This window comes from Crocodylus siamensis, chromosome 1 (genome assembly GCF_052110815.1).
Source record: "Crocodylus siamensis isolate JL-2025a chromosome 1, ASM5211081v1, whole genome shotgun sequence".
Lineage (NCBI taxonomy): Eukaryota > Metazoa > Chordata > Crocodylia > Crocodylidae > Crocodylus > Crocodylus siamensis.
The window spans coordinates 183,405,974-183,431,665 of NC_143395.1; the positions used below are offsets into that span (position 1 = coordinate 183,405,974).

Sequence of the window (25,692 nt, forward strand, 5' to 3'; positions counted from 1 at the left end):
TTAATATCACTTTTCAGAAGTCTTCTTAGTTTTATTTGTTCAGTTTAGACAGATCCCCAATGGTTGGCAGTGAAAGATGATCAGCTAAAGACAGTTAGCAGCAATGTCTAGGCTAACTGGAGCAGAAACTGATGCAGAAGAATCTGTAATAGACTCTTCAGAGGAAGATTTGTACCTTTCCCTTTGACCAAAAATTCCCAGGTAATAGTGGAAACACCAACCTGAACCCCCAAATCTGGTGCATTTAGTCATAGCCAAAATATATTTTAGTTCATCTATTGTACCCCCAGAAACATTGCAAAAGTGAAAGGAAAAGCATTTAGACTCATGAATGCAAAAATGTCTGCTAGAGTAATGAGAAGTTTCACTTTCTTCTTCTACAGTTTTGTAGGCTATATTAAAAAAGATGGTCACCCTGACCTTGAAAAAAGCCTAAGATAGCTATGGTTTAAAAAAACCTGAAACTTGGCGTATGCATTCTGAACAAGGACTAATACTGTACTTTGTTTTTATTCAAACATCTAAAATTACAGACGTGCAAGATTAATGCATTAAGCACACAAAACACCTTCAAATCCTTAACTTCAGAAGGATGTAGGAAAGTTTAAAAGTTTGGTTATCTGAAAGACTGTAAAATCTAGAGGCCTTCACTTGCACACATGTTGCATGATATTAGTTAGCTACACTTCACTGTAAAAAAGGTTTTTCCAGTAACATAGTCTTCCCCACAAACTTTAGGTAGAGATAAAGCATAAGTCATTTTTACCTCAGCATAACTAGTTGAGGGAAGAACTATTTGTGTTTTCTCTCAACTAGGATTTAGCAAGGAGAGGATGCTTTGCTTTACAATGAAGACACATATTAACTCTTGATTATACCTCCCATAGGTGAAAGGGATGAAGAAATAAAGAAGAAGACTGGTGACCCAATGTGGCAGTCTGAGGAAAAACAGCTCCCTGTTAGTAATACAGCAGAAGAGCCTCTGAGAAAATTAAATCACCACACCCAGTTAGTTATTAAAGGATAGGGTGGAAGCCCCAAGTGGAACCTTGTTTAGGTAAAACCATTTGTTTAACAAAAGGAGCAATCTAAAGGTATCAGAGCAATTCCTACTATGTCTAGATTCTGGTCCTGCAATTGGATCCATACAGATAGATCTACGTGCCTTTGGGGTAGAAGTAGAATGGTGCCTGCACAACCCAACTGCAGGATTTAGGACAGGGGGAATATGTTGAAAAAAAATATTATTATACCCAAAGCTTTAGGTAGAAATCCTTGTTTAGCTAAATATGTTTTTGTTCTAGTTCAAGGCTTAAAACTCCTATGTATTCAGCTGTTAGTTAATGTGGCAGCAAGTGAGTCTGTTCAGAGATCTCTACCTTCTAAATCAGGGAGTTCTTTTATCATGCATAAATGCTGCTTACACCTTACCTGCAACAATGGGTGTATACAGAAGTGCTCTACGCACGTTTTACAGCGCTATAATTTAGAGCACTTTTTCTAGTGCTATAAAGTTACAGTACTCTGTCAGTGGCCTCTGAACCTCCCTGCACTTTCCAGGCAGCAGGAGACTATGGACAGCAGCAGACCAGTGGAGAAGACGGAGCTGAGATGACAGGCTGTTACTCAGCCTCTCATCCTACCCAGCCTCCTCTCCGCCCGCCACTTCTTCCCTTCCAGCCCTGGGAACAGACATTGCCACATGTCTGCTCCCCAGCCATGCAGGGTCTCAGGTTGTGTGTGTGGCCACTTTCAGCATGCATCATAACCCATGCCCCTACATGCACACCACACCATGTCCTAACTCCCCTCCCCTTCCAGGGTCTTTTGCTCATTCCTCCAACCCCACACCCCAAAATTTTGCTGGTGAGTGCTGATTTGTTAAAAGGCAACATGTTTTGACACTGACCATCTGGGGTTGGAGGAGCTGCACAGGGCCTGGGGGCCCTCAGCACAGACCCAGTTCTTCCAGCTGCAGAGCAAGCCGTGCTCCTTGGAGCTAAGATGTGCCCTCCCCTCTTCCCTGGTGGTGCCGGGGAGCACTAACCAAGTTTGCAAAGCTCACAGGATACTGATGGAATTGCCAAAAATTTGACCAGTGTACAAAAGTTATTTACAGCTCTGTAGGTTGCCAAAGTGCTGTAAAATACAGTAGGCCTGTGGGAAGCAGCAAGTATTCGATTTGGCTGAATCAGAGGGACAGTGATTCAATTTGGTGATTTGAATCACTGTCCTACTTCAATTCGGCCAAATCGGATTTGGAGAGTTGGCTGCCAAATCGGGCCTAATCTCCTCTGAATGAACAAGTGGCGGCAATAGGGGCATGGCAGTGGCAAGTGGGGCCCCACTGCCTGCCCAGTCCCCCAGCCTTCTCCCATGGCTGCTCTGCCTGGCCCCAGCATCCCAGTATTTAAAAAACAAAACAAAATGCCCCGCACTCAGTGGCTGCAGCAGTGGCAATCAAGGCCTCTCGGAGCTTGTGGTGGAACCTCCCCATGCAGCACAATAGCAGGGGGCAGCGGTGATTGTCCCACCCTCTGGCACCCGTGCGGCAGCTGTTGCATTCTGTGGGAGCAGGGCAACGAGGCAGGGTGCTGCACATTGCCCTGGAGCCTGGCAGCACTTAGCCTGAGTGGCCTCGGCTCCTGGACAGTGTGTGAAGCCCCATGGCACCTGGCAAGATGTGCTGCACCTGCATGATGCAACAGCTGCTGCACGGGTGCCAGATCAGGGTGGCCAATCCCTGCTGCCCCATGCTATGCAGGGGGGCTCTGCCATGAGCCCCCAGAGGCCCCGATAGCTGCTGCTGCAGCCAGTGAGTGTGGGGCTATTTTTTTTTTTTTTCAGTGCCGGGGCACTGGGGACAGGCGAGTCAGTCATGGGGAGGGGCTGGGGGAGTAGGCAGGGGGTGGGGCCAGGTGGGGAGGTGCACAGGGGGGGCTGGGGTCAGACAGGGGTCCCTCTATGGTCCCCTCCTCCAGCCCCCACCCTGCTGCTTACTGACATGGAGCCCAGGTCCAGCTCCCTGTGGTGGTGAGAAGGGACTGCCCGAATCTCTGAATCAATTTGGAGGCTTCCAATTAAATTTGGATCTTTTAATGGGTCTCCTGATTTGATTCAGATTCGGAGATTCAGCCACTGTATCAGGCCAAATTGAAATTGGCTATTGAAGCTTCACACAGGCCCAAAATACAGCACTTCAAATGTAATACTTCATTTACCAAGGATTAATTTAGAAGTGCTGTACCCATTTTTAAAGTGCTGTAAAGCCATGTGCTTCTGTTAAGTCATGGCAATAAAATACTTTAATGATGAAAAAAGCAACTTCTGTACACAAGCAATAACCTTCCTCTAGAGGCCTGACAAGATGGAACAATGCATGCTGGGATGTGCAGACAGATGTGCAGGACAGATTTACATTAAAGACAATATTGCTAACTTCAAATGTTCACAAATAATCAGGCCCCACAAAAATGAGTGGCTTAAAAAAGTAAGCTTGGGTTTCTCTCAATCTTTCTTCTGGTTTTTGAGCCTTTATATTACACTCAGACAATTTTCAATGTTATTCCCACTACAATGAGGGTTAGAAACGAACTTAAAAAAATGAAAGCAGAGATTCTCTCCTAAACAAACACCTTCAAGCCCTAGCACTTTCGCAAAATCAACAAATATAACAAGCCTTGCAATAAAATGTATAAGTGGCAAGGCTACAGATACTAGGTGGAACTTAACCATGTTGCAGAACTTGTTGGACAACCTTTAGTCATCCCAATGAATGATACAGTTAAAATTCTTCAACAAGATAAAGACCAGGATGTTGCTTTCACCAACTGCAAAATCCTGCTGTTTTTATTTTTTACAGCTAAATTTCATTATCCAGTTCAGAAATGGGAAGAAAGTAACTATATCAAATAGTCCTTCTTTGTGACAATGAGAAAATCATTGTGGGTTCTGCACTGTTAAATGGGATTAGAAAGTTCCCATCAGTAACAATTTTAACAACAGTCTGAGTTTCTACCACTACTTTAGAGTGTACAAATCATTGAGGACTTTTTAGTACCTGATGACTGATGAGGATTTAAAGTACCTGATTATCTGCATAAAGACCGCATCCTGGCAATGGAGAATCACCTACCCTCCCAGGATATTTTAAAGGAGCTCCAGAAGTAGATACACCTATTATTAAACAAAATTAATACAACAACATTATGAAAGTAGATCATGCTCCCCATTTACATAAAAACAATGGGAAAAATGTTGAATCTGGTTTAGTTCTGCTTGTCATTTGAGTCGCTATGTTTTTTCTTACCCAAATTTTTCTAACTAGTGAGAAAAATAGGAAATTGCTGGAACACAACATTGTCACTATTAGATAATGTTGGTATATTCCTAGATTTTTCAATCCAAATGTTAACCAAGTAGAAAAGTTACAGTGAGCTGAAGCTATCTCTAATATCTAAGCTGCTCATCATCCTTGTATATATGAACTAAGGCCTAGATCTTAAAAGCATTTAAGGCTGTTTATAGACATTAAAAAAAGTGCTTTACCAGAAGAAGCAGTGCATTACTTAGACCCAGCTCTGCAGTTTCTGTATAGATCGGGTGCTTCAGTAGGGCTTTTTGGCATTTGTATCTAAAGCTGATTTCATCAGCTATTAAAGTACCAAAAAAGCCCTGCTAAAGCACCTGATCTATACAGATGTCAGGCAAGCCAGGTCCAACTAATATTAAGTCTCTTCTGGGGGTGCGCTGGGCTAGGAACAGGAGTATGCTGAGTTTAAGGTAAAGCGGAATTTTAGCTTTGCTTTTTTTTTTTTTAAATAAACATCGGCAAGCAGCCTAAATGTACTTAAGTTCTAAGTCCTGTTGCAATCAGAGGGAGGCAGACATCTAAATGCTTTGAGGATCGGGACCTAAACAACTATAGGTAGCAATGACCTGGTGCTCAGAACTGCCACCTCCTGGCCACATTCCCCACTCACATCCAGTCCAACTGTTAGTCAGCACCAGCAGAAATGCTTCCTGTCTTACCCTTCACATCTAATTACCTATAAACAGGAAACAAGAATTTCACAAAAAAAGCCCACCCCAATTATTCAGTTAGCAGCAATCACATGAAATAAGAAAGGACCAAAGTTAAACAGTTGTATGATATATTTTGATTAATCTTACCAACAGTTATATTTCCATGAATATCCAAGGCAATTAGACCTAATTAAAATATAAAAAGAACAATTTTACTTCTCAAGCAGGACCATAAATTGTTTCACAAAAGATTAGTCTGTTTTATTATGCAGATTAATTAGTCCCCAGAGAAACATGTTAAACATTTGAAGCATGTTCTTGAAGTAATAAAATATTAAAAGGACAACCAGAAAAGAAGAGATTTTTATACCAAGTTACAAGTGGCACCTAATACTGAAGTAACTGAGAAATTATAAGAATGGCTTTTGCCATTTTTCCAGGTTTCTTTCTTTTCTACTTAATATATTCAACAATGCTTGGTGTCTAGTCCACATAATTGTTTTCTCCCATGTATAACTGATTGTGCCCCGATCCTAAAAATGTCTGTTCATGTGCGCAACTACTGTTGTAAGTAGGCCTACTTACATCAATTAAAATTCATGTGGCTGTGTTTTTGCAGGTGAGACCTTTATTTGCCTCCTTACAGGGAAGCAGAAAGAAAAGGTCTTATAAAAACATTTTGATATAGAAAATAAAAGTCAGAACGGCTTATTTAAAGAATGATCTACTTTAAACTGCATTTCAAAAAATGTGACTACTTTAGAGGAAACTACTCAAGAGGAAGACATGGGAAATATGAACAAACATTTGTTTGATAAGAAAACACACTTTAGCCACCTGCCTGGAGTTGCACCATAAATAACAAAAACGTAAATGGTTAGCATTTTATTAAGAGGCCTAATAAAAATAATTTATTATGACAGCCTATAAATTGCTTCATAAAGTCTGAACAATTATCAATGTAAAAAGGCCCGTCCATTTAAAACAAACTAGAGTAGTCTAAATACACAGTAGCGAGTACATCTCTGAAGAACTTCACCCTGCTTCATGACAGGCATTAGTCCTGTCACTAACTTCAGTGGCATAAAATCAAGCCCTAATAGAATTATTATTTCCTTTCCTAGATGATAAACACCACACTACCATTTTTGTTTTCTGTCAGACACTAATAGTAACTCTGTTTTGCTAAAGTGGTTTATGAAAATATTGCAATATGACAAGGATTTCTCAGGGCGATATCTTTTATTGAACGAATTATGTAGTTGGGATACAGTTAGACAAAACAATTCAGATGAAAGAATCCTTGACTTAGAGCAAGAATAAATGTAATATATGAACAAAGCACCCTGGCCCTGTGGTGCCCCTCCCCTCCACTCACAACCCACAGCCCCACTCCTCCCAGCCCTGCTGGTGCCCCTCACTCCCAACCTGCTGCCCCTTTCCCCACAAGCCCCAGCCCCGCAGTGTATGGGGACAGCAGGTGGGGTGGGGTGGGAAAGTATGGGGGGCTAGTGTCCCCCCAGATTTATGCACTCACAGGGGGCACAGGGCTGCAGCCTTGCTGGATGAGCATTGGCAGGAGCTACCTCCACAGCCCAGCAAGCAGGATTCAGCGCAAGAGGGCAGAGCGGGGCAGTGAGACTCATTGCTGCCATTGCTTCTAGAAATCCCACACCAGCCACGCCTCCAGCAGCATAGGGAGTAACAGAGAGAGGCGGGCCGCACTACCCTCACCTTCTCCCTCCACCAGCCATTCATGCACCACGCTGCAGCTCCACCCCACCACCATGGCCCAGCCGTTCCCCTCAGGCCATGGCTCCATCCCAGAGAGGAGGTGGGGTGGCAGGGAGTGTCGCCTGTGTGCCTTCTACCAAAGACTTACCTGTGGGGTGCTACAGGAGCTGCCTGACTGCCATGCACATATGGTACCCCTTGCCTGATCACCCCCTTCCTACTCCCCACAGGAGAGTGCCCCATGCACCCTGAAACGCTGCCAGCCTGCAAGGAGAAACTTGTGGTTTCCCATGTTTTTCTCTTTTAAAGGAGAATCCATTTTTAAAGTTTGCCGATTCATTTTTTGTTAAGTTTGTTCACAACTCTTTCATATATTCCTGCGATCTGCTTTTGGGTTATGACCCATGGGTTGAGAAACGCTGAACTAGATGACTTCCTGAGGTTCCTTCCAACTCTATTTTCTATGATTCTATATAGGAGACAGTTATAGCTCAGTTAAAAATTTCACCCACAGTTAAGTCCTTACTTAAGGCTGTTTTTTTGTGTTGATTTAAGCATAATTCCATTTAAGGAATTAGCAGTACTAATACTGGCACTCTTCTACTGATGTAATTGTCTCCACTGGACAATTGGTTGTACTAGCTTAACTATATTGGTTTTTAATATAGTCAAATCAGTACAAAAAGTGTGTTGACAAACCCAAGCTAACCTCCTATCAGTACGCTGAAGCATCTGATGCTGGCTACTATTGGATTTAGGATACTGAATTAGATGATAGATCTAATGTGGCAGGGAAATTCAAATGTTACCAACTTCAAAAGGAGATTTGCCTGAGTAAGGACTGCTACAATAGATGCATTACTGCTCTGTTGTTATAGCCCTTAATAGGCATAAAGTAGTTGCCATGATTTATACTTAACAAAATGTTATATTAAGAACCTATGTTTACAAATAAATTAATTATTAACAACTTTCTAATGAATTCTTCTAAATATTTGTGATAAACAGGTTTAGTAGGAAATGTATGCAGGTTAACTTAAACCATTAACATTTATGCATCTCAGACTAATGTATTCTATATAACTGCATTTTCATACTAATAAAAAGCATTTATAATTTTAAATAAATTAATTTACGGGCAGTCCTTGACTGAAGACGTTTCGAGTCACAACCAACGGCACTTAAGACATTTATAAAGTGACACTTTCTTTCAACTTTGACATCTGTTTCGACTATACAATGCTTGATCCAATCCCACGCTATGCCACACCAGCGAGTAAGTTCACTGCATTGCCCATCTCCCCCGAGAACATCCGTCTAAACTTCCTTAGACACTTTCTTTAAGAAAGCAGACAAGACACTAGAAAAACCTGCAGACAAGACTCCTGAGAAGACTCCAGCCAAGAACCCTTCACAAAGTCCAGCAGTCAGCTCAAAGAAGTCCTTCCAAATCAATATGATTGCTATTTACAATATAAATACATTAATGTAGCTATATTACACACCTATAATTGATTAAGTACAAAATTCTGGGTTATTTTTGGTGAAAATAGGGTATCAGGCCTTGGTTCAGGAACCAATTCCCCATTTATAACATCGTTCCTATAGAAAAATCGGTTCTGAGTTGCAACGTTTCAACTTAAGATGCGGTTTTCAGGAACCAATCGTGTTACAAGTCTGAGGACTGCCTGTAGTTGTTTTTTGTTACTTTTCATATAGTAAACTGTGTAACTATTCAAGTAGGGTAGGAGTGTTGTTATAGTTGTGATGGTCCAGGAAATACATGAAAAACAATGTTTTTTGTTAATCTCTCTTATTGGGGCAACTGTATAGTCAGAGAGATGTTAGACATGCTTTTGTGCACGAAGTGCCCTTTTTCAGGTCTGGGAAAAAAGCAGGCACAGACTGTTCAAGGACAGCAAAGGAACAGAAGGGGAAGAACAATTTTTCCCCCTCCACATGCACAACTTTCATGAGAAAGCCGCAGTAGTATTACTGCCTTCTAGGTAATGTTAGTCTTTTACTACCTGTAGGTGGCTCTGTTTGAAATTATTAGAACTGGCTTCTGTTATTTTTTCAATATAGTACTTCAAATACAAATCAACACTCACTTAACATTCAATGATGTTTCTCCATTTCATGTCACTAGCCAACATATCACATATTCAAGAATCTACATAGTTATTCATCACAGGATCTAGGCTCTTCAAGTGTCACAGAGACATTTGTGTTTGATTTGTAAGGTCTAACATGCAACTGGTAAAAGGTTTAACATGTCTGTGGGCAATAATTAACACACATCCTTTACATAAAAATCCCTGTAAAATATTTATTGTATATTTCCTTTGAAATACAAGGGAAAGAATTCTAGGAACTGCTCAGCACTCTTTTCAGCATGAGAATATATGTCAAGAGACTCTCAGGACATAAAAGCAATGGCACATCCCTTTATTCTGGCTGTCATTTCCCTGTATCGTTCTCAACTTCGGCATGCTTTTGACTTCAACCAAACCATGGTATCTTTTAGATGCCAGGAAAAGGAACTCCACAAACAACATGTGCTAATTTCCTCTTTGAGACTGAACGTATTATTTCATTTGTGCTTTGACAGTCTGAGCAGCAACAAACTTACTACAGGTTTCAAAGCAGCAGCTCTTGCATTCAGAAGTAGCACGGAATTATATTTAAAATATTTATTTAAATTTTACATAAAGCTATTGGCAGAAAGTCATTAACTGAAACAAAGAAAATGAATAGCTGGTTTTTAGGAATTCTGAACATCTGTTTTTTTTTCAGCGAAAGGCTCAGTACCTCTGAAAAGCTAGGTCAAATGTCTAAAACAAGCTAAATGTCAGGTCATTAATATCTAAAGTAAGTTTAGGGCAAAATGCTATTTTACTTTATGTACAGTTTTTGTGCAAGTAAGGCAGTTTTAGATTCTTTTTCACCTTTTTATGTGCTGTGCCTGCTAGAAGCAAAATGGAGGAAAGCCTTCCCATATCCCCATCTCAAACCCATCTGAACTCTCAAACTAGATCTGAATCATAAGGAGCCTTGTGAGTCAGATCAAGACCTAGAGGTAGTGGGACAGCAAGTGGCAGCACAAGGGTAACATAGCTGACACTCCTCTCATACAACCACTAACAGATATCCCCAGAAAGCCTCTGTGGCTGAGAATCTGGTGACAGGCCTTGCTCCAACCTGCCCTTCTTAACTCCTGGTACCATTTGGAGCCCCACAATCCAGATGAAACAATTTCTCCAGTGGAATCCCACCCACAGGCCGCATGTCCAATGTTTCTGTTTTAACCCAATTGCTTAGTGCTCAGGGTACTTGCCCAGTGAGTGGCAGACCCAAGTTTTAGGTGAGGGGAGACCTAGAAGGGGTTTGAACCTACCTCTCCTGTTTCCTACTAAAGTGTTCTAACCACCAGGCCACAGGTTGGGCAATATCTGGGCCTTCTCCAGCACTACTCTTGAGTCTGACCCACTGCACCTTGGATAAAATGGATAAGAAGCAGTGGGGGGGATTTCTACTCCATTGGGAGTAAGGGTCCAAGGTAGAACACAAGGCTCCCTCCCACCTAAGGTAGCATTCATCTTACTCAGCCACATACCCTCTGGCTTATTTTCTTCTTCCTGGCCTCATATATCTCCCTCTTGCTGCTCAGCATGCAGTCCCACTAAGCATATGCACACTTTTCACTCCCAGACCTGAACTGTAAACTGTGCATAAAAAGCCAAAAACTGCAGTTGAATGGCTGTGTATTTAGGCATAGAGAGAGAAAAAGTATTTAGCTTTTAGTCTTCATTAGAAAATGAAGACGTATAAAACTGCAAGCCTTAAGTGAGATGTGAAAACACCAATGCATGGTCATACCACTGCATAGTCACTTCCTTCTGGGAAAGCTAGTATAATCTTCAAGAAATGAGGAACTAACAGCAGTAAGATTTTGTACTTCATTATTTTACTTCTCCCTCTTTAATGAGAGAGCTGAGCTGAGCTTGTTGAGCCTTGGAAGAACCCTATGGAGCTCCACAAAGATAGAAGAACAAGACTAATTTCACTGAGCAAGACAAAGTGGAGAAAATAATGCAGAACTCTCCACCTGTAGAATAGTTTCACAGCAGAATCTTGTGCATGTCCATCAAAGAATTGGTAGGAGATTCACAAACGCATCTGCCAGCAAAACCCGGCAGGATTCTCTCTCTCCAAGTTTTCCATATACTATTTGCAAGTCTGTCTGTGTGATCTACTTTGACTCAATTTATTTTGAAGTGCCTACCTATATCTTCATTTCCATGTTTCAATTACTGTAATTCTCAGCTTTCTCTTGTATGTGCAGAATGTCTACCTTTTCACATGTGCTGAAGTATGGAATAACATAACATGATTTCTAATCCTTCATAAGCTATTTCACCCCAACCATCTTGTGCACTTGGAGCTGACACTTGGTGTAAGAAGGACATCCTTGCTCAGGAAGCCACACCTAGGGAGACAGCTAAGGCCCTTCTGCATTTGCAAGAGCAAGGACAGGATCTCTACTAAAATTTGTATGGACTATGAATTCACCTCTGTGAACTGCTTCGGAAATAGCAACACAGAGACCAGGCGGAACAGCTCTTATGACTGGAATGTCAACACTGAGGGTTGCACTGTTTTGAAAGGACAGGGCCAGGAGAAAAGGTGGTGCCTTGCATGTCAAAAACATGTATCTGTTCCCTGGTTCAGGAGGAAGACAGCAAAACAGAATTAATTTGGGTGAAGATGAAAGATGCAGCACTGATACAATAATGGAGATCTATTATAGGTCACCTAATCAGAAAGTGGAGGTAGATGAGGCATTCTTCGAGCATGTGACAAATCTATCCCAAAGCTATGGAATGGTACTGATGGGAGACTTCAGTTTTACAGGCATCTGCTTGAAGAACAATGGAGCCAAACATAAAATGTGTGTGTGTGTGCAGGGGGAGCGGGATAAATTTCTGTTCCAGAAGGTAGAGGGTACAACTAGGGGATCAACTATCTTAAATCTTTGTCTTTACCAACAGGGAAGAACTTGCGGAGGATGTGAAGGTAATGGATAACTTGGGAGGAAGTGATCACAGTATGAGAGAATTCCAGAACCTGAGAAAGAGAAAGCACAAGATCATCAAAATCCAGATGCTAGATTTTATCTGACTCAAGGAGTTAATAGGCATAGTGCCAGGGGAAGACAGACTGACGGATAAAGGCACCCAGGAGGTCTGGGAGCTTCTAAACGGCACAGTATTGGAAGCCCAATGAGAAACTGTGCCAACACAAGAATGGCAAGAGACCAATGTGACTGCACAAGAAGCTTCTAAGATGCCTCAAATGCAAAGCATATTTAGCTGAAAGGTCTTGCCCCTCCATTCAGGGTCAGACGATCAACATATCTGGGGTCAGAAATTTTACCCCATAGTCAAATTGGCATGCACCTTTGGGATTTTAGACTTCCTCTGCAGTGGTGGGTTTGTGGCTCTCTACCCAGGATCTTCTGAGCAGGACATTGAAACAGGACACTGACTGCCATGGCTCCCCTGTTTTAACTGTAGCAGATTATGGTGTTATGTCTGTGCTGTGTCAGGGCTGATGGCAGAGTTTAGCTTATGGATTGTATAAAATGGTTTGGATAGGAATGATCCTGCCTCAGGCAAAGGATTGGTCTGGATTACCTCTGAAGGTCCCTTCCAGCCCTACTTCTCTATGGGCGCCTATACACGTGCAGGGAGGCTGCTATGACGTGCTGTAATTACAGCATGTTGGAGCAGACTGGATTAAGAGACTGCTGGAGTGTACTGTGCTCCATTAGACCTCAGCATCATGTGCATCAGCATCCCTGTAGAGAAAAATGGTGGCAGGGGCGCTTTAAAACTCATTCAAAAACGTTTGCTACACATAACACCCTGGGCACTTTAATTAGAGTGGCTCTCAGAGCCGTTCTAATTTAAGTGTCCCGTCCCTTCCCCCCCTACTCCCAGAGCACATTTATAATGCCCATATGATTCTATAATTTGGTCTCCATGGACAGCTAATAAGTATATAACTACCTATCCACCACAATATGTTTGCTACTGATGATAAAAACTTTTAGTTAACATACAATAACCTCTAAGATTACATACAGATGTAGAGAAAGAGAAGCCAGTTTAACAATGACTTCATTATACAGGGATTACTTTAATACAGAATCTTTATACTATTTCATAGATTTCATAAACATCAGGGCTGGAAGGGACCTCGAGAAATCATCGAGTCCAGCCCCCTGCCCAAAGGGCAGGAAGTCAGCTGGGGTCATAGGATCCCAGCAAGATAAGCATCCAATTTACTCTTGAAGGTGTTCAATGTAGGTGCTTGAACCACCTCCGCTGGCAGACTGTTCCAGACCTTGGGGGCTCGGACAGTAAAGAAATTCTTCCTTATGTCCAGCCTGAAACGGTCTTGCAGGAATTTGTGACCGTTCGACCTCGCCACCCCTTGGGGCGCTCTGGTGAACAAACGTTCCCCCAGATCCTGGTGGTCACCCCAATAAACTTATAGGTGGCCATCAGATCACCCCTGAGCCTGCGCTTTTCCAGGCTAAAGAGTCCCATGTCTCTCAGCCTATCATCGTAAGATCTGTTTTCCTGACCTCTGATCATGCACGTGGCTCTCCTCTGGACTCTCTCAAGCTTCTCCACATCCTTTTTGAATTGTGGAGCCCAAAACTGGACGCAGTACTCCAGCTGCGGCCTCACCAAGGCCGAGTACAAGGGGAGAATGACGTCCCGGGATTTGCTTGAGAAGCATCTATGGATGCACGCCAGCGTTTTGGTCACTTTATTACCCGCAGCATTAAACACAGATTAATTAAAAAACCGCATTACAATTAGTTACCTAAGGTATCGTGTCCTTTGGGACTTTTTTTCTTCTCTAGATATTCCTATAGGAGAAATGTAGAATAAAATAAAAGCTAGTTTGACAAGGCAAGGAACATGTACATAAATACTGATAAACACTGGATTTTAAAATCATTATTTAAAAAGATTGAAGCAGTGTACTAGAAGAAATAAAGCTATTAAAACTGTGACCTTTACTGAGCACTGAGCATAAATGGACTTCCAAAATCTAAACCCCTTTTATGATGCGACAAGAGAATGGACTTCAGCAGTCAAAACTTCATCTAACATCAGTGAATCAAATTTAAATAATAATCATTGTACATTTTGGGTGAACTGTGAAAAATTCCACTTTTATCTGAAAATGTTTGCTTCAAATAGTATTCAGAGTCAAATGATCTGGGTTCTACTCCTGGCTGCACCACAAACTTCCTCTAAAGTCACTTAAGACTACATTTCCAATAGTGCTATCTAATTTGGAGGAACCTAATTTTCAGCTGTCAAACTTTAGACATCTTGTGTGTGATTTTCAGAAGTTAGGTCCCAGTGATTTCAGTTAGGGTTATGGTTGTTTGGCACCTCTCCAAATCAGATGTTAGGAAGCCTGATTCTCTACTGCTGTGAAGTGTGTATTTTACACCTATGCAAAGTGGGATTAAATTATACTAATGATATGAATAAAGAATTCTAATTTGGTAGTATTTTGCAACTGCTTTGCATAGGTCTCAGTAAGTACAATATAAGCAGTTCAAGTCCTGAGGGGCATAAAGGCCTTTAATGAACCCTGTGCAGGTGGATCACTGTGTCCATGCCAAGTTAAGAGTAGGATTTAAGGGCAAAACAAAGCATTCAAAGAAAGAGGCCACTGTTGAAAAAAATAGGCTTTAGCTTTTTTGTGCCTTACTTTCATCACCTATAAACAGGTAATAATATTTACCTATCATATTACAGTGGCTGGAAAGATATTTCAGAGGGTGGTTGCTTTAACAAGTGGGTGGCCACTTTTACCCCAGCCCACACCACCAGTCAGACATAGTCACCACTCCTCCCTCCCTCTCTATCCCCATGCCAACACTGCTGCTTTACCCCACTGCCTAGCTGCCACTTGGACAAACCCCCTGCTGCTAAAGTGCCCTGTGACCAAACCACTGCAGAAGCTCCCTAGATCCAAGGCCAGATAAAATGGCTCTGCAGGCCAGATCCAGCCCATGGGCCATAGGTTGCCAATCCCTGAATATGGTATTCAGCATTCATTACTGTTTGTATTGTCCTAAGTTGTGTAAAGTCTGCTACTTTCAATACTGCTTGTAGGTGTTGTAAGATCCTGGGATGTAATATACAACACAGAACAGCAGCAATGCTTACACTTTAAGTAGGAGTGCCCAACCTTCTGGCTGGACAAGTAGTGCAGGGTCAGGGTCTATGCACCTGATCCAGTGCAGGGTTGGTGTGTGGGTTTGGTCTACAGGTGCCAACTAGTTACCAGCACGAGCCTACATGCCTAGATTTGGCCACACAGTGGCCTGACACCACATGATCAGTCCAATCGCAGAACAACTGTGTGTGCTTGCCCAGCTGGGCCAGCATGATCTACCATGCAAGGCCACATTATCCAGCCTGCAAGGGTCCCAATGGGACCAGAAATTTGACATCAGTGAAGCAGCAATTAACACTGCCACCACTCCCACACTGCCAACTTTCCAGACCTGTGAGGAATCCTCTGGGCCAAATGAGATAACTCCATGGAGCAATTATCCAATACTTGAAAAAACAGATCAACTTTTAAAATCTTCCCTAGTGTTTCAGTTGAAACCAATAAAATAAAACATTCTATAATCCCCAACACTGCAATATAAATATGCTACAGTCCATGAAAAAATGTTCTACAAGAATAAAAATTCCTTCTGCATCTTAGTTAGGTGGTAAAGTCAGCCTGTTAAGAATCTTATGGTATGTGCACATTGCTCAAGGCAGTAAAATAGAGAAATACCTGAGCCACCCCTTTTCATGGAGGTACAGTGTGGACACATACTTAAGGATGGACCTAAAACAGTGGTGCCCAAACTTTGCCCACCACAGCCAGATGGGTGGTGCTAAGTCCGTCTGCAGGAAATATCAAGCATGCAGTACAGAAAGGCGGCGCCTGATCTGGCCATGTGGGAGGAGTGGCCCACCCTGATCTGGCTGGAAGGAGAAGGGTACATGACTGACCCCAATGTGGCTGCGTGGGAGGAACGGAGTGTGGCCCAGTCCTGATCCAGCTGAGGATGGGGGGAGGGGAATGTGGTCCATGGCCCCAATCCAGCCATGTTGGGGGGAAAAGGGGGAGAGAAGGAGCATAGCCCAGCACCAACCCAACTGTGGGAATTTGGCAGAGAAGAAGGCTGGTAGTATTAATTGCCACTGTTCCCCCACCACCAAATTTCCCAACCAGGGCAGAGCCCTGCAGACTGGATGCCAAGGCTCCAGGGGCCACATTTGGCCAATGGACTGGGGGTTGAGCACCTCTAATCTAAAAAGAAGGCTGCAATAGCCAAGGAAAAGTTTAGAGCATTTAAGTTTGTTTTTAAGTATCTGACCAGTTTAATGTAACAGAGAAAGGAAAAGGCCACACAGGTCTAGAATTGTAATCAAAACTCTTCCTTTTTTACTTAATGGCAATCAATACCTTACATTTACAAAGAAAATAAATATTATTCATCTATCATAAAATGGCATTCCGTAAACATTTTAATATAATGAATATTTGCAAAATACAATCAGATATGCCCATGACTCTCTCAAAATATTCAAAACCATTCATAAATAATAATAATAAAAAAAATCAAAAAAAATCAGAGCTCCATTATAACAAATTTTAGTTTTTAGTACTTCTTATTTTCCTGAGATTTGGGAAACTAAGAATTTCATTTTTACACCAGGGGATCATACGGTGTTATTATAGCAGGCTGACCTGTTCCTCCAGTCCATGAAGATAATGTGTAGCCACATCTCCTAAACAATCCCAACTTATTTTATTATTTCACAGTCCAAATACCACCCAGTGATTTGTCAGTTTTAGGGTTATTTTTGGACTATAAAATCTATTTTTAGTGAAGTTGACAATATTTAATGGTGATCTTGGGAGCAGAATAATATAACACAGTAGAAATGGTAGTTCAATAATAAGGAAAGATGCATAATTAAAACTCAAGGCCCAGATTCTCTTCCTCCCTCTGCCAAAAGCACAAACTGTTCTGTAATAACTTCTACATACCTGAATGCACTCAATAGTTAAGAGGGCTTGGTGAGGTACAGGGGTAGAACTGGAAACAGGGGTAGAACTGTGGCTGCTTTGTACTGTGCTCCAGCAATCTTCAGCGGGCAGATAGTCCACCAATGACTGTTACCAATTTGCAGTTTAGACCTGCTCTAAAGCTCTTCTAAACTCAGCTGGGGGTGACCAAACATTAATGGGTGCATAATCAGTTTTTCTGATGCCTAAATGCTTTTCTCTGCTATTATGAACAGAGCATAATGACAGCAGTTTTCGACCCTTGGGTCAAGGGTTTATACTGTCAAAGAATTGTGCAAGGGAGAGCTTCAGTGAACCACAGCCTGCCCACTCTATGCACCCTGTAGCCCAGAACAGATGTACTATAGTCACCTAAAAGAAGTACTAGGCCTCCATCAATAAGTACATCTGAGATGGCAAAATTACTGGCATGCACCCAATGTCACCTTCAGACAGCATATGGTGCTTCACTGCACCTCTCCTTAGCCTCGTCTAAGAAGTGATACAGACTTCCCCCCCAAAATTTGTTCTCTTTTACGTGTATGGGTAATTCCTGCCCATATTAGCATGATCTCCATATGAATGCCCATCAAGATAAATTAGAGACATCTTCATATGAAAGTCCACTCACAACAGGTATACTGGCTGTAGACAGTACCTTATAAACTTCTGCACTCCATTCAGTCATCATACTTTCATTGTCCTCTACAACGAAGCCCTGCTCTCTTGCAAAGGCCGCTGCACCATCCCCAACCAGGAAGCTGTGGGTATTTCTCTCCATGACTTTACGAGCTACAGCTAGTGGTGTTCCAACTCTTTTGCAAAAAAGGGAAGAATTATACTTTTATGGAATTTTTATGTACTGATTATTTTTTTTCAACTCAGTGCAACAACAAAAAAAAGTGCCAAAAATATAGGAAGTTAAAAACAACAAAAAACCAATTAGATTCCAAGCATAGGACGAGCATAATTTGTTAGTAATTATCTTTTTACTGGAACTTTTTTAAAATCTTAAAGCAGTCTGAACAGGATATACGCAACCTAGACACCCAAATTAGTGCTGTACTGTGTTTCCCCTAAATTTTCCTATTTCTAATTTTTTCTTTGACAGATTTATCCTTTGACCATAAAAGCTGTCAGTTCCTTTCATATCATGTATTGTTCAACTAAGCCACCTATTAGTACGATTCAGCAAAAATGCATTGTTTCTTTAACAGGGCTCAAGCACCCAATAAGTGTTAAGTTGCCAGAAGGACTCTGGATTTTTACACAGTTACTTGGTTAAAATTAAGGCCCCATTATTCTCTACTGATGGTGTAGCAGTGGAGACACTACTAAGCATAGAGAAAGCTCAGACCCTTTTTATTCTGGGTTGTCTAAACCTATTCTGCATTTTAATCATTGTAGCAATTCCTGACACTCCTTACTACTTGAATCATTTTTAACAGAGCTGCACTCATTGTAAGTTAAACATCCCTATTTTCCTATTACAGATGTTTTCATTATTTTTCTTCTCATATTTTAAATTAACTTGTGAATGTGAAGTCGGGCTCCAGCTGAATTAAACTGGTAAAAAAACACCTTAAAATGTCATTCAGTTCAGAACACATTAGCTTCCTTCATTATACCTGTCCTATAACAAAGCATAAGTATCCCATAAGACCACTCAATAACCATCAGCAGTAGTTAGCACCAGATATAGCAATGGATTTTAATTGCTATGCTGTACTATACACCTGAGGTCCTCCTTAACAGTCCTATTTTCATCACAGAACTTGCATCCCTTTGACGTCTAATCTTACTTGCTGCATCAGATTTAACAAAATTAAATGGTTACTGGTGTATTAAGCCAGGTTTCAACATTACCCTCTTTACACAAAAATGTTTTCAATTACTGTGTTATGAATTAGAGCATGGCTTGCTTCCTTAGTAGCCCAATTACTGCAAAAACCCCCATTTACTAAAGTCATGGGGGCAATGCTAAGACTGACAAAAGATAATTTGCATCTTCAAAGTGACCTAGTTAATATACAGCACTTGCATTAGTTAATCTTTTGCATTAAACACATGAGGTTTGAAATCTAGCTTACCTTGATTGGACCATACTTTGCCATCATAAAGCAATCATTGAAAATTACTGGAAGCTCGCATGAAAATTAGTTGCAGGATATGACCCAATGGAAAATAAACGTGTGTAGTAGCATTTTCATCCCCTTACCTCAAGAACTTTACAAACATGGGATAAGTCTTTGTTTGTGGGATAAGTTTGTAGACAAGGAAATTGCCAGGTCAAATGACTCATCCAAGGTTGTGTATGTTAGTCAACTGCAGACCAGGCAATAGAGCCCAACTCTTGTGCCTATCAAACCAGTGTCCTATCTACAGGATCACAATGGAAAACAAGTCAGATGATTTCAGTTTAGTTAATATTTCAGGCTTGATAGGAGGCTTCCACTGCAATTGCTTATTGTGCTTTATCCAGCAATTCAAATCCCTCACTTTTATGGACATAACACCTTTCCACATATTTATAAAAATATATGCATGTTGCCGCAGGTAGATTAAAGCACATTACATACCCAGACAGAGCTGCTACTGCTCCAAAATGACAAGGATGCCCTTCCATTATAGCAGCATCACACTGGATTAATCCATCTTTGTTTGGGTAGCCTCCTCGTCCTACTACATAACTCCCCGTCTCCTCATCATTTTCAATATCTGAAGTTTAAAAATAGTTAAGTTAGACCCAAGTTTCCATTTTTTTTAAATCCAAGGGCGTCCCAAAATCTCATTAAGAAATTGAACAGTACAGAAGAGTCAAAATGAACACTATTTATGGGGGACTGACATACATATATGAAAGAGTGACCTACATCCCCCAGGCTGTACCCCATGCATACAGATAGGCACCCCCCATCCTGTTAAAATGGGGAGGTGAGCAACCCCACCCTATTATGCAGTGCTGTGCCTCACCGACAACTCCCTGTGGACTCCTCGGTGGCACTATGCCACAACAGTGCTCTGGGCTGCTAGCTCCCTTGACACCACAGGTGGAGGGCGGGGGGAAGGTTAAGCTGGACCACATCATGTCCTTCTTATCCCCTGGGGGTAGGTCAGGAAGTGGAAACTGGGGGAGGGAAGGGAAGCCCCAGGATCCCATCTGCTATAATAGGGGCAGCAATGACCTGGTGGAAGTCTGGGGCAGCACCATACCTAAGACTCATCGTGGCCCCAGGCAAACTCTTCATCAATGATAACAACAACAGGAAAACAGAAAAATGACCATTTTGGGCCCCCTATCTGTCCAAGCCCTGGGCAGCCGCCCAGTTCACCCATGCCTGTGTCCGGCCCTGGTCTGTGGGCTGCATGTGAACCCTTCCTAAACCATTTGCAGGCCATGGGCTGCCAGCTGGACAGCCCTGCCATAAACAAAGGAATTGTGCTCATGTGCCTTTGGCTACACTGAAGTCAAAAACATTCGTTCTAACATTAGGCAGCACTAGCGATACAGGAATTATCTAAAAAAGCCGAACTGCATTTCTGTAGCTTTATTTCAGTTGATGGGAAATTTGGATACACAAGCAAAGCAGTTCTAGGCCTAAAAGACAGCAAACTCGATAAGACCTCTGTCTGTCTGTTTCTTTAAAAAACAAACACCTCATTTACTCAGAAGGGGACAGAAACTGGCAAGGGAAGGGGGCTGATGGGGGCTCCAGTCAACCTGGAAAAGTAACAACTGCCCCAAAATAGTACAGGGTACTTGACCATGTATTTTTTAACTCCATGAGGGCAGACACTTAAAGCCCTGGCACTTTTATACGCAACGTGCCTTAAGTTTGTGTTCACGGATGCAAGGTCATGGGACAAATGAACTATGCTGGGATGCACACAGAGCAGGGGCTCTCACCCTTCCCACACTCAGGGTGACATTCAGAAAACGCCAGCTCTTAATTTTCACTCACATTTCCACAGTGGCTGAGCTGAAGCCTTAGGAGAGCCCCTAGCGGGACACAACAGATATAAAACCGCTGGCTTGAAATCTCTGGGTTTCTGTTAGGAATCAAGGGCAGATCCAAAAGGGGGGGAGGGGGTATTAGTGCATCTGTGCCCCCCACCCCTTTAACCCCTGCTCCACTCCAAGCTTAAAACCACCTGCTTAGCAGCAGCAACAGCATTTCTAGTCAGATAGCGCTGAGGGAAGCCGCTCGCCTTCTCGGCGCTGTTCCCCTCCAAGCGCTTCACTCTCGGAACGTTCACGTCTGTCCGCGCCTGTGAAGCGCTACCGCCTCCCGCCCATAGGGCGCGCCCGCCCCCTCCCTCCCGCCGCACCGCGCCTGCGCCCACGACTCCTTCCTTCCCAGCAGTGGGCGGCGTCCGGTTGGGCTTCCCTCCGACCCCGTGCGGCCCATCCCCCTCGAGTCCAGCTCCCGTTGCTTTTCAACGGGGGGAAAAACAAGCAACAACCAGGTGTAAACGCCTCAGCGCTGCTGCACTGGGTCTCCCCTCACCTGCCATGGCTTCCTGTACGCAGTCCGTGGCACTCGCGTCGCGCAGCAGCAACGCCCGCATCTTGTTCAGGACGGGCAGCGAGAAGGCCCAAGTGCCCGCGGCCGCCGCCATGTCAACGTCTCGGGGAGGTGGGGGAGGGGGTGAACCTGTAGACCGGCAGAAAAAAAAAAAAAGTGGAGACGGGGGGGAAAACGACGGGCAGAGCGCTGATTGGCTGGCGGCGGCCTGTCCGTCAGGGCGCGCCAGGGGCGGAGCTAGTAGCGGTGGCTTCCGGTGTGCGCGAGGCCGGCGGTTGAGTGGGGCGTTTGGCCGGGCGCGGACATGGACACGATGGGCAGGAAGGTGGTGGTCTGTGACAACGGCACCGGGGTGAGTGGGGGGGCCCGGCCCGGCTCGGCTGGGCTCCCGCGGTAGTATTGCCTGCTTCCTGCCGGGGCTCCCGACCCCGCCCAGGGCTACCCCACCCCCCCGCTGCCGTGTCGCGGCGCCCTGAGGCCCCGGCTCCGCTGCCCCACCCCCGCTCCGTGGTCCCCCCGCCGTGGCGGCACCGCTCCCCCACCCGCCCGGGGCTGTGACGCAAGGCGGGGCGCCCCAGGGCCCAGCAGGCGGGACTGGGGCGGGGCGCACGGGTGTGGAGGGCGGTGTTCCTTCCCCGCCACTTCCGCGCGGGGACAAAGAGGGGGCGAGGGTCGGGCCTGCGAGCAGGATCGGGGGGCGGTGGGAAAGGATCCGGCCGTTTCGGGATCCCGCGGCCTCGTGTTCACAAGGATGCTGAGCCTGGCGCCCAGCGCTGCTTTAATGTGCAGGTGAGCAGCCCCCCCTGCGGCTGCTCTGAAGTGGCTTGCCTAGGAGCCGAGGCAGGAAACACACATGCAGTTGTATACCTATGTACGGGTGTTTGTGTGTGCATGTGCACATATACAGCTACTACTCACTTAAGGTCATCTCCGTTAACTTTGGTAATTATGTTGCTGATCTACTAGAGAACATACTGGCTTAAAGTTGCGCAATGTTGGCTTATAACCACCGCCTGCTAGCAGGTAACTACAGTGATGTAATTGAATTTGTTTAACAATGTTTGGGTTAAAGTCACATTTTTCAAGAATGTAACTATGAGATCAAGCCAGGAGTAGCTGTATACATAAGTGTGTGTGTATATTTGCGTATATGTATATTTACATGCCCCTGCCTGAGGTGCCCCGACCGCCGTGTCACAGTGTATATGTGAATTTTTACATGTGTATACTTACATGTGTGGGTGTACACATGTATGTACACATGTAACACCCTTCCTCCCCCAGGTTAAATGGCTGAATCACAAGCTCCAAAAACAGGCTAATGAGAAGAGACCTGGAGTTGTTAGTTTTATCCCTTGTCTTGTGCTGTAAATCCTTGCCTTGTAATGTAACTGAAAACATCACCTACTGTGCACCAAAAATTAGGCTAGTGTCTTAAAAAGGAAAAACAAAAAGTTGGTGGCTTATAAAAGGTTCCCCCGCCTCCTTTTTTTCTCATTAGAAACTTGGGTACCCTTTAAAGTTTGGAAAAAAGAGCTGCTTTTCAAAATGAGATGAGGTTACTTGAAACACACTCATCACGTAGCTGTAGTCTAGTACAGCAGTTTTCAGCCTGTGGCCTGCGGACCACTGGGGGGTCCACAGATTGTCTAATGGGTCCACGGAAGATGCCTGCGTTTAATTAAATGTATGTGAATATCCACACTTAGAATTCAGAGGGGTCTGCACATCCATTCTAAATTGTTATGGGGTCCGCAAATGAAAATAGGTTGAAAACCACTGGTTTAGCACCTCTGCAATTATTGGGTGGTGGTATTGTAGCCTTGCTAGGTCCCTTCTTCTTGGGAACATTTAGAGAACTAAAGAAACTGACATTACCAAGGGTGGAAGAACTTTTGAATCAAGCAATTGGGGAAGTAATTTTTATTCAGACTTAAAAAAAAAAATACTCCTCCCCTTTAAATAATGCTGAAAGCTAATGAGCACATGAGACAAAGTACATCTTTGTTGCTGTTTCAACACTGCTATTTTAAGACTTGAGAACTCTCAATAAATAGTCAAGTTCCCTAAGGAAGTGCTTCAGGAACGTTAAGGAAAAGAAATAATTTTCTATTTAATAATGATAGGGCATGGAATTTTTAGGTCATCTTTATTATAAAGAAAAAAGTAGTTTGCTGTTTTAGAATAATTATTTCTAATATTTTTTTCTGAGCTGTGTAAGCCAGTGATGCTCAATCTTTTGGTCCAATGGATCAAATGAGTGGTGTGGGGCTTGCCCATGGTCCCCTGCACCAGGACTGGGGCCTACAGTACCTCTGCCCAGCCCACACACCTGGATTGGGTAAAATACAGACTTGCATGGCCCCTTTGCCATCCCTGCCTGACCACATACATTAGGATTGGGCCCCATGCTGCCGTATGTGCCTAAATCAGTGGCATGTGCCACTTTGTTGCCACCAAATTTTTGGACCCGCAGGGAGTCTCACAGGCTGGCTGACATGGCACCAGGGTTCACATGTGACCCATAGGCCAGGGATTGAATGCTCCTGAAGTAAGCAACAGCATCATTATTATAATTTTAAAATTGCCTAATGAACCCAAGGATTTGACCATATAAGTAAGAATTATTTTCAAGTTATAGTACAGGTTTCCCTTGCCAACCACGTTTTTGACTGACTATGCTTCAGAGAAGGTGGGGGATACAGTTGGAAAATACCCCCCATGCCCCTGGTCCTGCTTGTGCCTCTCACTCCTCCCCCCTCACCCAGCCATGCTGGTGCTCCTCACCCTCTACCCACTGCCCCTGCTCCCCCAGCCCTGCCAGTTTTGCCGACCACAGGAACCTAACCCCCATGGTTGGAGAGGGAAACCTGTATAGCAATAGATAGTACTTTAAATTATAGTATTTTCAACTTAAGTTTTATATATACTTATTGAAGACCTTTTATTCATCTAATGTTTAAATGCAGCCTGGATCGGATCGCAATCTGTTGTTTTACAAAGAGCATTTTAATTGTATTCTCATGACACACATGATGTAGGAAGAACTTTTGAAAAATTCCATAGAAGCATTTTAAAATCTAGAACATTTAAGCTGCATGTTCTGTGCTTTTCTATGGCAAATGGTAAATTACTTTAGACCTGGAATTTTGTCCTAATTATATATTTGGAATTCTTTTGTCTGAGTTGCATAACAGTATTTTACCATGGAGCCAAGATTGTTCAGTATGAAACTTGTCATAAAACAGGTTTGTGAACAGATGTAGATGGTGTTCTTATTTTTATTTAAAAGGAGTATCTTTAGCCTACATGCTCTTACCACTTGATGACTCAGTAGGAAGTGAGAGAAGTCATTTCGACCACAATGCAATGAAGAGGAAACTATATATGGTAAAATAATCTCTTACACACAGTATCTTGCACAGATCAGGCAAACTAAGAAGCTGTTCTTAATACACTCCCTTGGATTATAAGGTGCAACCTTTACAGCTTGCAAAGGTATGGAGGTTTTTCAGTGTCAGGTTCTTCACTGTGTAAAGATGGATGCAGTCATGTATTTAAATGTTAAAAATCTGCTGCACCATGCTGAATTCAGATGACTGTTACCACAAGGAACACATACATCATGATGTGGTATATCAGGATCTGTGCCTTTGTAAATGTTTTATGAGGGAGTTCCAGTTTCACAAGAGTGGTGAATACTGTGTGTTTAAGCATTAGTGAAATGAAAATTGATTATAATTCTTGATCAGCTTAGTTTTTGGGGGGAGGGGTGTGCCCTCTATTATAGAACTTGATGCTCTGGAGAGTATAATAATCTTTGGGGAAACTAAGTGCCTGTCGTCTTTTCTTGGACATCTGTGATTTTTTTTTTTCCTCCTCCTTTGTAGTCTTTTTATCAAGAAATCTAAAAGGTCCAGGGATCTGTCCTTTGGTCACATTCTTGCTGCTTGCATTTTGTACATCAGTTACCAGTTGCTGGTTTGACAGGACTTTTCAGCTGGAAATCGCAAGCATGTACCAGTCTGAACCTCTTGAATCTTACTTGATGATACAGAGTGATAATGGAATTTATATTAATTGCTTCAAGGGAAGCTGAAAAATGAGGCTGACTTTTTCATTTATCTCATTCACTAAAGCTCCTTGCCCACTATGAACCTGGGGGCAGAGAGCTTCCTAATCTGGGTAAGAGGAGACCAGAAGTTGAAGCATTCTCTCTTCTAAATACTTTCCA

The 25,692-nt window shown here is 43.1% G+C and overlaps 2 protein-coding genes across 4 annotated transcripts in view; one reads left to right on the plus strand and one right to left on the minus strand.

Moving 5' to 3' along the window:
* LOC149873754 (uncharacterized) overlaps positions 1-21,672 on the minus strand; it is a 39,183-nt gene extending 17,511 nt beyond the window's left edge. The window contains exons 1-6 of one of the 3 annotated variants that reach the window (XM_090050890.1): positions 21,441-21,672; positions 19,512-19,650; positions 17,591-17,747; positions 13,657-13,702; positions 5,173-5,211; positions 4,088-4,176 (exon numbers count right to left, since the gene is read on the minus strand). In XM_090050890.1, coding sequence (XP_089907016.1) covers positions 4,088-4,176; positions 5,173-5,211; positions 13,657-13,702; positions 17,591-17,747; positions 19,512-19,650; positions 21,441-21,552 — 582 coding nt within the window. In that variant the 5' untranslated portion in view covers positions 21,553-21,672. The remainder of the gene's footprint in view (positions 1-4,087; positions 4,177-5,172; positions 5,212-13,656; positions 13,703-17,590; positions 17,748-19,511; positions 19,651-21,440) is intronic. The other 2 variants (XM_090050873.1, XM_090050881.1) reach the window with 2 other exon arrangements.
* ACTR2 (actin related protein 2) overlaps positions 21,673-25,692 on the plus strand; it is a 34,970-nt gene continuing 30,950 nt past the window's right edge. The window contains exon 1 of the mRNA XM_090050859.1: positions 21,673-21,810. Within this exon, the coding sequence (XP_089906985.1) occupies positions 21,763-21,810 (48 nt within the window). The 5' untranslated portion in view covers positions 21,673-21,762. The remainder of the gene's footprint in view (positions 21,811-25,692) is intronic.